This window comes from Gossypium hirsutum, chromosome D10 (assembly GCF_007990345.1).
Source record: "Gossypium hirsutum isolate 1008001.06 chromosome D10, Gossypium_hirsutum_v2.1, whole genome shotgun sequence".
In the NCBI taxonomy this organism is placed as follows: domain Eukaryota; kingdom Viridiplantae; phylum Streptophyta; class Magnoliopsida; order Malvales; family Malvaceae; genus Gossypium; species Gossypium hirsutum.
The window spans coordinates 60,655,926-60,669,889 of record NC_053446.1 but is presented as its reverse complement, the minus strand read 5'-3'; the positions used below and the strand labels follow the sequence as shown (position 1 = coordinate 60,669,889).

Sequence of the window (13,964 nt, the reverse complement as noted above, 5' to 3'; positions counted from 1 at the left end):
AAGCAAAAAGGAGGTAGAGAAGATACCCCTTTTGAAGAATCTGCAAGATTTATCTTAACATTTGGATGAAGAAGGAGAAGATGTCCTCGCCTGGAGTATGAGGGCAAAGACGTATATATATCCACTTTATGTAAAGAAATTTGTCTTCTAGTAAAGTTTTCTAAATGGAATTGAATCAGAATCAACGTCTCTTTTATGCATTCATTTCATGCATTTGCATTGCATGACATCATATGCATTAAAATCCATTAAAAAGCCCTAATTGGTTAAAATCATTCCTCAGTTAACCTGGAAACCAACCAGCCAACCCAACACCGTTACGGTACAAGAGCGAAATTAAAAAAATATGGACCAAAGGTTGGAAAAGCTCGAGCAGTTTCAAAAAGAAACGCAGGATCATATTCAACAGCAAATGAAGGGACAACTCGAGAAGATTCAACAAAGATTGATGGATAAAATGGAGGAATCACAAGGAAGCATGATGACAAAGTTAACGCGATTATTGACTAAAAGAAAAGATAAGGGAAAGAGCCCTGTAACAAATATTGAAGAAGAAGGTGAGGATGGACTCCAGTATCCTCCAGGCTTCACTCCTCTACATGTGCAGCACCAAACGGAAGTGTACCCCCGTAAATCTTCTGTTACGATTAGGCCCCAACAATTTCAGGTCGATGCTTCGAGGTCAATGAATTTCCAGGTCGGATCAGGCTTTAGTCTTAAGAACAATCCTACTAATCCTATTATTCCTGATTTCGATGAAGCAGTTGAAAAAGAGAGAACAAAAGAGGAATTACCAAAGCAATTGGAGGAAAGATGGAAGTGGATTGAGGAGAAATTCAAAGCAATGGAAACTACTGAAAAATGCCATGGGATTGATGCTAAGGATTTAAGTTTGGTACCGGATTTAGTGCTCCCTTACAAATTTAAAGTGCCGAATTTCGAGAAGAATGATGGGACCAGTTGCCCTAAGGCCCACATTACCATGTTTTGTAGACGAATGGCTGGGTATGTCAATAATGAGCAGTTATTGATACACTGTTTTCAGGATAACCTCACGGGGGCAGCGTCTAAATGGTATAATCAATTAAGCCGTGCTAAGATTAGTTCCTGGAGGGATTTGGCACAGGCTTTTATGAAGCAGTACAGTCATGTGGCAGAAATGGTTCCTGATAGAATTACTTTGCAAAATATGGAGAATAAGTCGAATGAAGGTTTCAGGCAGTACGCTCAGAGATGGAGGGAGGTTGCAGTTCAGGTCCAACTACCGCTCATTGAAAGAGAAATGGTGATGCTCTTTATAAATACGTTAAAGGCCTCATTCATCACACATATGTTGGGAAGTGCCACAAAAAAGCTTTTCTGACATAGTTATGAGTGGTGAGATGATTGAGAGTGCTATTAGGAGCGGAAAGATTGATGCTGGAGGAAATAACAGAAATCAAGCCCCAAAGGAAAAAAAATGAGGTGAACAGCGTGAACACGTACAGCAAATCGATTACGGTGAATCAGCCAAGAAAGCTGGTTACTAATCAGCAGGGTTCATCAAGACAAGAATCAGGTGTGAAGCCAGGTACTGAGAAGCTCCAGTTCACACCAATTCCGATGTCCTATAAGGAGTTATATCAAAGCTTGTTCGATGCGCATGTTGTTGCTCCTCATTACTTAAAACCTCCACAACCTCCGTATCCTAAGTGGTATAATGCAAACGCGCAATGTGAGTACCACGCAGGAATTACGGGGCACTCAATAGAGAATTGCATTACCTTCAAAAAGCTAGTTGAAAAATTCATCAACATGGGTATTGTCAAGTTGGGTGACTCATCTAATGCAGAAAATCCGCTACCCAATCATGATTGACAATAAGGTGAATGCGATGTATGAAGAGATGTTGGGAAATGTTCACATCAATGTCATAGATGAAGACACAATCGAAAAGGGACCTTATTAGATATCCACCTTTGTAAACCTGGGAGTGTTTTAAACAATCGAACTGCGGAAAAAATATTTGTAGTATTTAGGGCTTATTTAGAGCAATGTTCAAAACACACTTGTTGCTTTTAGCCTAGAGGCAATAAGAATTCCTTTGTGAAGTAGGCTCATGTCTAAATGTCGTTATTTTAATGAAATGCATCCTTGCGATCATTTTTGAACCAATATTCTTTCAGTCTGTCTGAATAGTTATTCTTTCATTCTTTTGGATTTTCTTCCACATCATTCATCCATTCATAATCATATTGTACATATAGTTCTTCATAACTTTATACATTCTTTTGTATATTCTTTGGTATTTATTATGGGCCCCCCAGATATCAATGACTTGAATGACACTGCTACAAATTTAGAATCTCCTTTTGAGCAAGACATGTGTTTAGAGGGATCTCATGGCTTTGAAGATGACATAGATCGTAGTCTATCTCCAGACTTGTTGAGGATGGTAGAGCAAGAAGAGAACAAATTTTACCTCTTGAAGAGACAATGGAGATTGTGACTTTAAGAGAACATGCATAACCGGATAAACGAAGCAAGACCTTGTTAAGTTACTTCAAGAGTTCAAAGATGTCTTCGTATGGTTATACCAGGATATGCCCAGGTTAAGCACTGACATTGTAATCTGAGCAATAGCACAACATTAAAAATTTGCAGTATGTTCAAGATTCATATCATGAACGATGCAGTTAAAATTCTTTGTCGGGGCAATGCCTTCTTCTCTGGCTTATCCCGTTGAAGTCAAGTTGTCATTTTTCTGTATTCTTGTTGGATTTCATCCTAATTAAAGTGGAAGATCTTATGGGGAAGACCTTATCTAGAATAATTTTGATTCTGATCAAAAGGGATAACCAAGACTTGCCTAATACTACGAGTGCAGATTCAATGCAAAAAAAAAACAACAACAAAACAAAACAAAAAAAACCCTCTACCGGGGCAATGTCTTTCTTTTTAACCTATCATGGTTTTTTCATTTGAAGTTGAATTTCTTTCTCTTCGAGCATTAGCTGAGCTGAAGTAGGATGAAGATCCAATCTTGATACGATCAGTTGAACTTAATTGAAGGAAAAAGGCTAAAAGTTATTCGTCACGGTCAGATGTACCAAAAATGGATAATGCGAACTTACAACAAAAAGGTTCATCCTAGAGAATTCCACGAAGGAGACCTGGTATTGAAAAAGATCATTCCTCTACAAAAAGATTTAGAGAAAAATAAGTGCCAGATTGGGAATGTCCTTATGTTATAAAGAAGACATTTTCCAAAGGAGCACTGATCTTGAGTGGGATGGATAGTAAAAACTTGTCTAATCCTGTAAACTCAGATTTAGTCAAGAAATACTTCATTTAAAGAAAGAGAAGACCAAGGTAAAACCTCGCAAAGAGCACTTTGAGTTGCAAAAAAAAAGAAAAAAAAAGATGAGAAATGAAAAAGTGAAAAAATGAAAAATAGAAAAGTAAAATGGAGAGGCTAAGGTGAAAACCCGCAAAGGGCGCCTTAGGCCAAAGGGGATTTGAGTTGAAAACCCGAAAAGGGTGGCTCAAATATTGATCAGAATGGGCATGAGGTAATCAGAGCAACTCAAATGTTGATTAGAATGGGGCATGCTGTGATCTTGATATGCCTTAGTTAGCAGGTAAGGGTACGCGACATCTTGGGGCATCGACAGAGTAATGTAGATCTCCAAAACACATGTCAAACTCAAAATGGTCTTCAAGAAGTTTGTACAGAGAAGTTCAAGCTGCGACATCTGGGACACCTTGTCTCCATACTATTTATTTTGAATTTGTTGTTCTTGGAATACTTCATTCTTTTCCAAGATACGCATTCCCAATCAATTTCTTTGTTATCCTTCTTTACTATTTTTGATAGTTTATTCCTTTCGAGCTATGCTCAAAACTAACTTTATTCTTATCCATTGTTATGACCTTTTTGCAAGCATGTTGCATTGGAATAATGATTAATGGACTAATAAAACTTTCACAAGGGAAGTTTTGCATATTACTCTAGAAGTTTCTAAACAATATAGGAGCCTGAAACAGGACTGTTGTTTAGAACGCACCAGGTTTAAAGGTTGGAAATTTGAGAAGGAAAAGTCTAAACTAAGACTTTCTTTTTTATTTTGTTGTCAAAAACATTGATTGAACAAAATGACAGGATGATAGGTTGGTGTCAAGGCTTAGATGAACAAACAAGCAATAATCACCAAGCAATAAAAAGGGGTTTCTTTGGAGAGGAGAATCCTTCATTCGTGCATAGGCATTTGGTATGACACCCTGAGATTGGTATGAAAGACCAAAGTGCTTCACATTTTGCATCCTTGAATTGCGATAGATGAGAATTGAGAAAAGACCAAATCTTTTTACTCTTGGGTTACAACGGGAGAAAGATGGTACAAATTTTAGATCCCAGTGGATCAAACTTGGAGGTTTACAGTGGGGGCAATCTGGTCAAGTGTTTCTTTGGAGACGCCAGCTGAGCAAGAAGGTGTTATAACACATTAGTGATGAAACCTTAATAAACTTGGAGTAATAATAACTCAAGCGTTAGAATATCATTTTCATGACATTCTGCATTCATTCAAATGTCATTCATACATGTCTAGTTAGGAGCATTGGATTTATTATGATCATGACATCCTAATCACTAGGCATAATTAGGTTCATAAAGTGAATTATACAGGTCATGTTCCCTAGAGAACAGATCAATGATGATAGTAGATCTTGCCTTCCTACATCGACACTGAAGCGGATTGAAGACACCAGCCTTGCCTCCCTCAGTTGCAGTAGAACAGATTGAATATTACAGATCTTATCTCCCTAAGCGGTAGTGGAGCAGATCAAAGATGGCAGATTTTTCCTCCCTGTGGTTACAGTGGAGTACATTGAAGCCAGTAATTCTACTTCCCTGGGCAGCAGTGGAATAGATTGAAGATTTCAGATCTTGTCTCCCTAAGCAGTAGTGGGGCAGATCAAAGATGGTGAATTTTACCTCCCTGTGGTTACAGTGGAGTACATTGAAGCCAGTAATTCTACTTCCCTGGGCAGCAGTGGAATAGATTAAAGATTTCAGATCTTGTCTCCCTAAGCAGTAGTGGGGCAGATTAAAGATGGTGAATTTTACCTCCCTATGGTTACAGTGGAGTACATTGAAGCTAGTAATTCTACTTCCCTGGACAGCAGTGGAATAGATTGAAGATTTCAGATCTTGTCTCCCTAGGCAGTAATGGGGCAGATCAAAGATGGTGGATTTTACCTCCCTGTGGTTACAGTGGAGTACATTGAAGCCAGTAATTCTATCTCCCTGGGCAGTAGTGGAATAGATTGAAGATTACAGATCTTATCTCCCTAGGCATTAGTGGAGTAGATCGAAGATGGCAGATTTTACCTCCCTGAGGTTATAGTGGAGTACATTGAAGTCGTAATTCTACTTCACTGGGCAGCAGTGGAATAGATTAAAGATTTCAGATCTTGTCTCCCTAAGCAGTAGTGGGGCAGATCAAAGATGGTGAATTTTACCTCCCTGTGGTTACAGTGGAGTACATTGAAGCTAGTAATTCTACTTTCTTGGGCAGCAGTGGAATAGATTAAAGATTTCAGATCTTGTCTCCCTAAGCAATAGTGGGGCAGATCAAAGATGGTGAATTTTACCTCCCTGTGGTTACAGTGGAGTACATTGAAGCTAGTAATTCTACTTCCCTAGACAGCAGTGGAATAGATTGAAGATTACTGATCTTATCTCCCTAGGCATTAGTGGAGTAGATCGAAGATGGCAGATTTTACCTTCCTGTGGTTACAGTAGAGTACATTGAAGCCAGTAATTCTATCTCCCTGGGCAGCAGTGGAATAGATTGAAGATTACAGATCTTATCTCCCTAGTCATTAGTGGAGTAGATCGAAGATGACAGATTTTACCTCCCTGAGGTTACAGTGGAGTACATTGAAGCCAGTAATTCTACTTCCCTGGGCAGCAGTGGAATAGATTAAAGATTTCAGATCTTGTCTCCCTAAGCAGTAGTGGGGCAGATCAAAGATGGTGAATTTTACCTCCCTATGGTTACAGTGGAGTACATTGAAGCTAGTAATTCTACTTCCCTGGACAGCAGTGGAATAGATTGAAGATTTTAGATCTTGTCTCCCTAAGCAGTAATGGGGCAGATCAAAGATGGTGGATTTTACCTCCCTGTGGTTACAGTGGAGTACATTAAAGCCAGTAATTCTATCTCCCTGAGCAGCAGTGGAATAGATTGAAGATTACAGATCTTATCTCCCTAGGCATTAGTGGAGTAGATCGAAGATGGCAGATTTTACCTCCCTGAGGTTACAGTGGAGTACATTGAAGCCAGTAATTCTATCTCCCTGGGCAGCAGTGGAATAGATTGAAGATTACAGATCTTATCTCCCTAGGCATTAGTGGAGTAGATCGAAGATGACAGATTTTACCTCCCTGAGGTTACAGTGGAGTACATTGAAGCCAGTAATTCTTACTTCCCTAGTAGTGTAGTGGAATAGATTGAAGTCATGACGGCGAATCTTGTTTCCCCGACATTGCAGTTAAATGAATTGAAAACCCAAATCCTATTTCATTGTTGTTGCAGTAGAGTGGATTGAAGCACTAGTTCCTATACCTCTAAAGATGCAGTAGAAAGGAATGAGGCTATTTAAAGAATAAGAGGAGCACCAAGGTCCAGTATGACCGGGCAAAATTGGGCTTTTTAGTCTTTACTCTGTTCCCATTACATGACAACGAGCAAAGAGGGGCAGCTGTAATAGCCCATTTTTGCCCGGCCCATTCAAAATAAGACCAACCCAAAATCATAACATTGCCCAAATACCCTTGGCCTAATACACTAGGCCCTAAACCTAAGCCCCTTACACCAAGAAAACAAAGAGCAGAAACACTAACAGTCAGCAGCAGATCGACGCCACCATTGTCCCACGTCGCAGTAACCTCCAGTGCCGTGCACGCCCCACGTTCGGCAGCCTCCCAAACTGTCCCACATCTTCGCTGGCACGTCCACTCGCACAACGCTCACACATCTGCAAGCCACAGACAACACTAATAGGATATACACACAGCAAAACAGTTGTAAAAGGATTGAGGGAGAGCTATATAAAGGCCAATGATTTTCTGTTTTTGGAGGGGGGAGAAAAATTTTGTACTAAAAAGAGAAAAATCTTGTATTGGAAAAATACTGAAATACAAACAAAGAATCAAAAACAATTTTTGAAGGTAATTTTCTTTGTGTTTTATTTATTTTATTATTTTTTCTTTTTTTTCTTTGCTTCTCTGTTTTTGGTGCAAAAGAAAAAGCAAAAAGAAAAGGGCGAAACTTACCTGAATCGGAGTCGGCGGCGAAGCTTGAACGGCGGTGGCGTGGCGGTAGTTAGGGCTTTAAAGAAGGCCTAGCAGATCCCTCTTTCTTCCCTCTGTTGTTTTAAAACAAAAAAGAAAAAAAGGAAGATGAAGTAATTTTGCGTCTATTGCTGCTGCAGAGTAGGCATTTAATTGGAGATGAAAAGGGTTTTAAACACTGATGGGTTATTTGCGTTTTAATCCTTCATTTTATCCCATCAGTTCAAAATCATTGTGGTTTGTTTTCAAATTTTGCCATGAAATGTCGAATTTGTTTTATTTTAATCCATTGCTGCGTGGAGTTTTGGACGGAGGGATTAATTTCACTTTCGGTCCTCCACTGTTAACTGCATGTTCCATTTGATCCATTGGTGTTTTGTTTATTTCAGATTTGCCCCTGAAACTTCAATTATTTTTAATTTAATCCATAATCTTTCATTTTAAGTTTTTAGTTTATTTTATTAATATAGTTATTATTATTATTATTATTATAACTATTATTATTATTTTTATTATACTTACATATATACACGCATGTGTACTTTATAATATATGTGTATATTTTTTTATTTCTAAATGTTTTAAATATATATATAGTGCGTATATATTTCATTACCATATTTTTTTATATATATAGTTTATATATATTATATACATTCATATTTTATAATTATTTATATTTTCACGTTTTATAATTTATATGTTTATACATTTTTATAATATGTACATATCGTAGATTTTATTATTATTTCATTTTTCTTAGCCTTATATACATATGTATGCGTATATACTTTTATAATATTTATATGTTTTCTATATTTTATAATTTAAATATTTTTATATATATACGTATACATAGATATATATTATTCTATACCTTTATAACTATATATATATTTTTAATTTGTTTTTTATATATACATATGTCCATATTTTTTATAATTACTAATATATTATGTTTATATATTATTATGTTTGTTTTTTTTTAAATGCATGTACATTGTATCATTCATTCATTTTCGTGATTTTTGTATATATAGGCAGGAACGTTTTTATCATACTTTTAAAGAAAATATATTTTGGTTTTGTTAATATTAAAATGGTTATTTTTAAACATTTTAATATTTGGCAATCATGATTCTCGAGAAAGATCGTGTCCTAACTTACTGGATCGTGATCATTTTTTTCGATGGATTTAACAAGCTAAGTATTCATTTCACAACAAATTTGCAATTTTCAAATAAAAGCTTATTCTCGGGAATTCAAAATGTCGGGTCCTAACTTACTGGTCGTGACATTTCGTTATCTCGAAATAAGAATTTCTAAAACAAAAAGCGATATTCGATATTTTGAAGATTTAAAATATTGTGCCCTAACTTACTGGGTGTGGTGTTTTATTTCTTTGAAATGAGAATGTTTTATCATTTTAAATCCATTCATGGGTTAAAAATTTCTATTTAAAATCTTTTCAAATTTTCGACATCAAGACATAAAATAATCAAATTTGGTACCGATTTTTGGGCGTTCTGAGGGTGCTAACCCTTCCTCGTGCGTAACTGACTCCCGAACCTGTTTTCTCAAATTTTGCAGACCAGAATTGTTTTTTTTTTGTGAGCCGATCACACCTTAATAAAGGATCGGTGGCGACTCCAATTTTTGTTTTTAAAGTCGACAACTAAATTTTTGTTTTCAAAAAAATGGTTTCGACAATCATAATTTTGACATAATTGTCAAGATTTTGTTGAAACCTTCAATAATTATTTTTAGTAGAAATATTTTTTTGCCTGCAAATTACTGTCGCTATGTTATTTTTAAATAATAATTTTGTTCCATTCGCAAAAAAAATAATGTTACAACGAAAGTTGATTTTTAATATCGAATTTAATTATGTTTTTTTCATTCATAAATTTTAATTTTAGCTGTTTCTTTCTTTCTTTCACTCATAATTGAAAAAGGGTCGTTTACATGCTATTCAAATATTTATGTGCTAAATGTGCCTTTAGGGGTCATTGTTGTAGAGTGATAAGAATTTTGGGAGTCACTATGACCCTATATAATTATTCATCATAAAAAAAATTTCCATGTTCATTAATGAAATGATTTTTTCTTTTAATATTTGAGACAATGATTTTTATTTTGAAAACAAATTTGTCAATATTAAATTTGAATTTATATTTTTAAAATTAAAGATAAAACATAATTATATGGCAGTGATTTATTTTTGTTTGTAAGTGAGGATTATTTTAGGGAGAGTAATTCGTACTAATTTAAATTATTATCGAATTTATAAATATCCGTACTTGTAAGGAAATGTTTGGGTTTTAATCAATAAGTAATTCGATTGGATTGTTAAATATAATCCTTCTTTAAGTAAAATTTCGCAAATATAAAATTATTATATCCTAACTATATTAACAAAAATCGTTTACATCTTTACTTACTTTGTTCACAAGTTTGGTTGGATGTGAAGATATAAGAAGAGTGAGAAACAAAGGCATTTTCATATTTTCTATAATTTGTGTGTAAATCAAGTGAAGAAAAATTTGTATTTTCATTTCACGACCACCAATTCTTGAGATATTTTACATACTTTGACAAGTAATTCAACTTAAATAAAAGTGCGTGCCTTCACATATTCACGTGGAATCTAATCTATTACATCTACACGTAAAGGGAAGACCCCAAGGCCTTCTATAATGGACGCTTGTCCTTTTATATATATATATATGTGTGTGACAACATTATGGATAAATTCCAATTCCAATCCCAATTTTAATTTAATATCAATATTTCATTCAAATTTGAGATTCAACCGTTTAATTTTGATATAATTTGATACTTTAATTTTTATAATGTCATTAATTAATCTAAATATTCAATTTTAATTAAAATAATTATGTGAATTTTTAAGAATTGTTAGCACCATTAAAATTCTTTATTAAATTCAAATCCGTTACAATGCTAATTTTTTTATTTTATGAATACCAAGTTTATTTTATTTTTTTCAAAATGCCACATCAGCACAAAAGAATTCTAGTAGTATTAACAAATTAACTTAAATTTTTAAATTCGAAATGTAGAGAAACTAAATTTCTGAAAATAAAAATATGGAGATTAAATTTTAAATATACGAAGAGTACAAGAACTTTGACCAAATTATAACCTAATGCGAAACGTGAGTGAAAACTATACTTATTTTGATAATATATACCATACATATTATATTTAAAATTTTAATCCCATTTTGGGAAGCATAATAAGTAAGCATATTCTTAGTAGATTAATCAAAGCTTACATGAATGTATTATTGAAAAATAGACATTAATGTGTCTTTGTTCGCACGTATTTATTAATTTGTTTTTAATTTTCTCATTTGACAATTTTAAGCCTGGATGATAAAATTTGAATTGTCCAATAAATTATGAGTCAATTTATTTCAAATAGATCGATTTAAAAAAAAAAGTGGATGCAAGTGGAATGTGAACTTTTCTTTTAGATAGTGAATATGGAGTGATTAGGGTAATTACTTACCCAATTCTGACTCACTCCACTATGTTTGTTGAGTATAACTCATATTTTAGAGATAATTTTTCAGTTAAACTCTGTTTATTTATTATAATCAAACTCTGATTAATTTAGATTATTTTATTATTATTTGACCTACAAAATTTAGTCTATAAATAGGTTCTTTTACAACATTAGAAAACACACCCATTAGAGATTATAACTCATAACACTTTTAGAGAATTTTGTGTTTACGTTTTGAGAGTTCCTTGTTTTCGGGATTTAATTTTATCTCTATCTTTTGTACTCTTCGTTCTTTTGCCATGATTTTTTTATACACTTTGAAGGGGTTTTTTCAAGTTAAATTTGTGTATTCAATTCCTCAAAATTTCTACTATTTTTACTTGTTCGTTGCTTAATCGGGTCGACTCCCAATAATATTAAATTACAATTTTATCCTTATATATATAAACTATTAAAAAGGTAAAAATGTAATAACATGATATAGAAAAAACCATATATTTTACGTTTAGAATGTTTTGAAGAATTACACTTAAATATTTATTTGAATTTAAAAAGATTGAAAATATTAAAGTTAAGTAACAAAAATTAAATTGAAGCAGAGTGAGGTGGGATCGGCTAGGAATGGATGCATCCAACTTCCACGAAAGTGATAATGATTTTCAAAATTGTACATCCATAACAGAATAAAGCGGGTGATGAAGCAAAACGAATCAACTATAATACAATGATGAATTTAATAATATTGGCTCCGCCTCGCTCCGTTACCATTCCTGCCTCAATTAGATTAATCTCTTGGTATATGTTTAACACAATATAGGTTTTTCCTTTCGATAATTAGAAATAATATAGGTCTTAAATATCTTTTCTATTTCATTTATATTTTTAGGCTTTGATCCTTCTCCAAATCTAATATATGTAATATATATTATCTGAAGTAGTACATTTTGATCGGATAAAAATACCTTAAATGATGAAATTTGCCTTATTAAATTAAATATATTTAAATAAAAATAGAAACTCTATCATATATGTATATGTGTGGAAATCATGTATTTAGAACACAAAATTGGTTTAAAAAATAACATACAAAAAATAGTGAAATGTATTATTTGAAACTAATTAATAATAACATATGAAATATATACAATATTAAAAAATTAGATTAAATTGGAAGTAGAACTAAATTTAAGCACATGGATACATCATATTAAGATTACTAAATGAATATAATTATTTATCATGGTGTTGTCATTAATTCTAAGTTGGTGTCGAGTTAGCTTGTGACACCATCTTAATTAGCAGTATTATTAATATATAAAACTGATGAATGTAATAAATTGTGCATATTAAAATAAAAATGTATAAAAATATCAAAATGAAATTTTGATTAAATAGTATATTTAAGATTTTGCTAACCTAATTTTTATAAATTCTCCGAATCAATCTCCCCTATTTTTATAAATTCATCTATTATTATCCTTTTTCTTTCATGTACCCTTAATTAATTCCCAATTATTTTCAACATTATAGTTGTAACATCCCAAAAACTAGGTTGGAATAAATTGGATTTTGAAATCAAGTATGGTCATCCTTCGATTTTGAGTTTAGATTTTAGAAATTTTTTACAAGGAAATTGATCTGGTTCAGTGGTTAAATATTTTTGTCATGTGTAAGAGGTTCTGAGTTTGAACCTTGTTCCCTGAAATTTTGTTATTTTTATCCAACCCTTATTCTTAACCGTCTGACATAAGTTCTACTTCCAATCAACTAATGATAAGAATAAGTCTGTTGGGTCAATAGTTAAGTGTCTGTATATCCTCTGGTCTTGTGTTTGAGTCTCTGTGTATGCAATGGGGAAATATTTTGCACCATTTCGTAATTTAGTTGTTTTGTTTGATTTTTAAAGAAAACAAGTTAATTAACTCCCGAAAGGGATATTCAGAAGGTTCTCTTCTCCTTCTATTTTTCTTTCTTTGTTTTTGCTCTTCTCCATTCAATATTTTTTTTTCTTTTTTATTCTGCTCCGTTTTTTATCATTGAATCCTTCTGTAATTGTTACGTCAAGTTAATCTTCAATCAAACTATGAAGTTCTCAAGGGTATTGTTCTTTCAACGTTCTAAGTTTGTACTGTTGACTTCATGCGAGGGGACGGGAATTCATCCTTGTAGCTCCTGCATCGAGTCCGTATCAGGTGGGTGCCGAAACCCCTCTTTTTCAACATTTTTAGTTGTCGAAAAATGAGACTGTCAACGCCACACGGCCAGGGACGTGGGTGTGTGTCCAGGTCGTGTAACTCACTGTTTACGCTTTAAAACCACACGACCAAGGACATGGGTATGTGCTCAGGCCGTGTGAGACACACGAGCAATGACATCGGCGTGTGACTAGGCCATGTGAGACAAAAAATCTTTATCACCTCACTTAATTATGATGATTTAAATTATTAATATTTAATTTTATCATTTCAGCCTTTACAAATTTGATTTCTTTGGACGAATGGGATTTCAACTGGATTTAATTGCTATAATTATGATTTTGTTGCCAGCTATAACGCATTATTTTGTCTTAGATTTGACCCATACAATATGGACCACAGAACTGAAGGATGTTATTGGCTTTGTTCCAATTGTTCTCTGGTGTTCTTCATTTCAATTATTCTCAAGCAAAACCTTTTAATTCCTTCTTTTTGTTGCATCTCTTGAAGTGGAGGAAATAGTTTTCCACTAGCATTCACTGCTTTATTCCAAGCCAAATTAAGGTAAGCTTCGATAAACCCACCAAAATGTTAAAAACAAGTTGTTTTGACACATATAAACACCCAAATCGTATGTGATCTTGTATATGTTAAATATATATATATCATTTCATTTAGTCCTTTTGTGTGGATCTCATATACATATATGTTAATATACACTGCATGATTGTGTTTGTAATAAAAGATGAGTGGTGTATCCTCATCATGTTTCTAATTTTATTAAAATTTGCTTCAAGTTATAAGTTCTGTTTATCGTTCTATTTGTATTTATTATATTTGTATTTTTAATTTTCTAATTTTCTTAAACTTAATCATTAATATGCTAAATTTGATGCAGGCAA

At 33.4% G+C, this 13,964-nt stretch overlaps 1 protein-coding gene across 1 annotated transcript; it reads left to right on the top strand.

Moving 5' to 3' along the window:
• Nucleotides 1-346: 346 nt before the first annotated feature.
• On the top strand, nucleotides 347-3,007 carry LOC121222105 (uncharacterized). Its single transcript, XM_041102013.1, has 3 exons — nucleotides 347-1,340; nucleotides 1,403-1,714; nucleotides 2,967-3,007. Exons 1-3 carry the CDS (start codon nucleotides 347-349, stop codon nucleotides 3,005-3,007), a joined length of 1,347 nt encoding a protein of 448 aa, XP_040957947.1.
• Nucleotides 3,008-13,964: the final 10,957 nt, after the last annotated feature.

Coding starts and splice junctions, on each gene's coding strand:
- LOC121222105 (XM_041102013.1), top strand. CDS start 347: ATGGACCAAAGGTTGGAAAAGCTCGAGCAGTTTCAAAAAGAAACGCAG. Junction 1,341..1,402: donor CATCACACATATGTTGGGAA/GTGCCACAAAAA, acceptor GAGTGCTATTAG/GAGCGGAAAGATTGATGCTG. Junction 1,715..2,966: donor GTATAATGCAAACGCGCAAT/GTGAGTACCACG, acceptor TTTCATTTGAAG/TTGAATTTCTTTCTCTTCGA.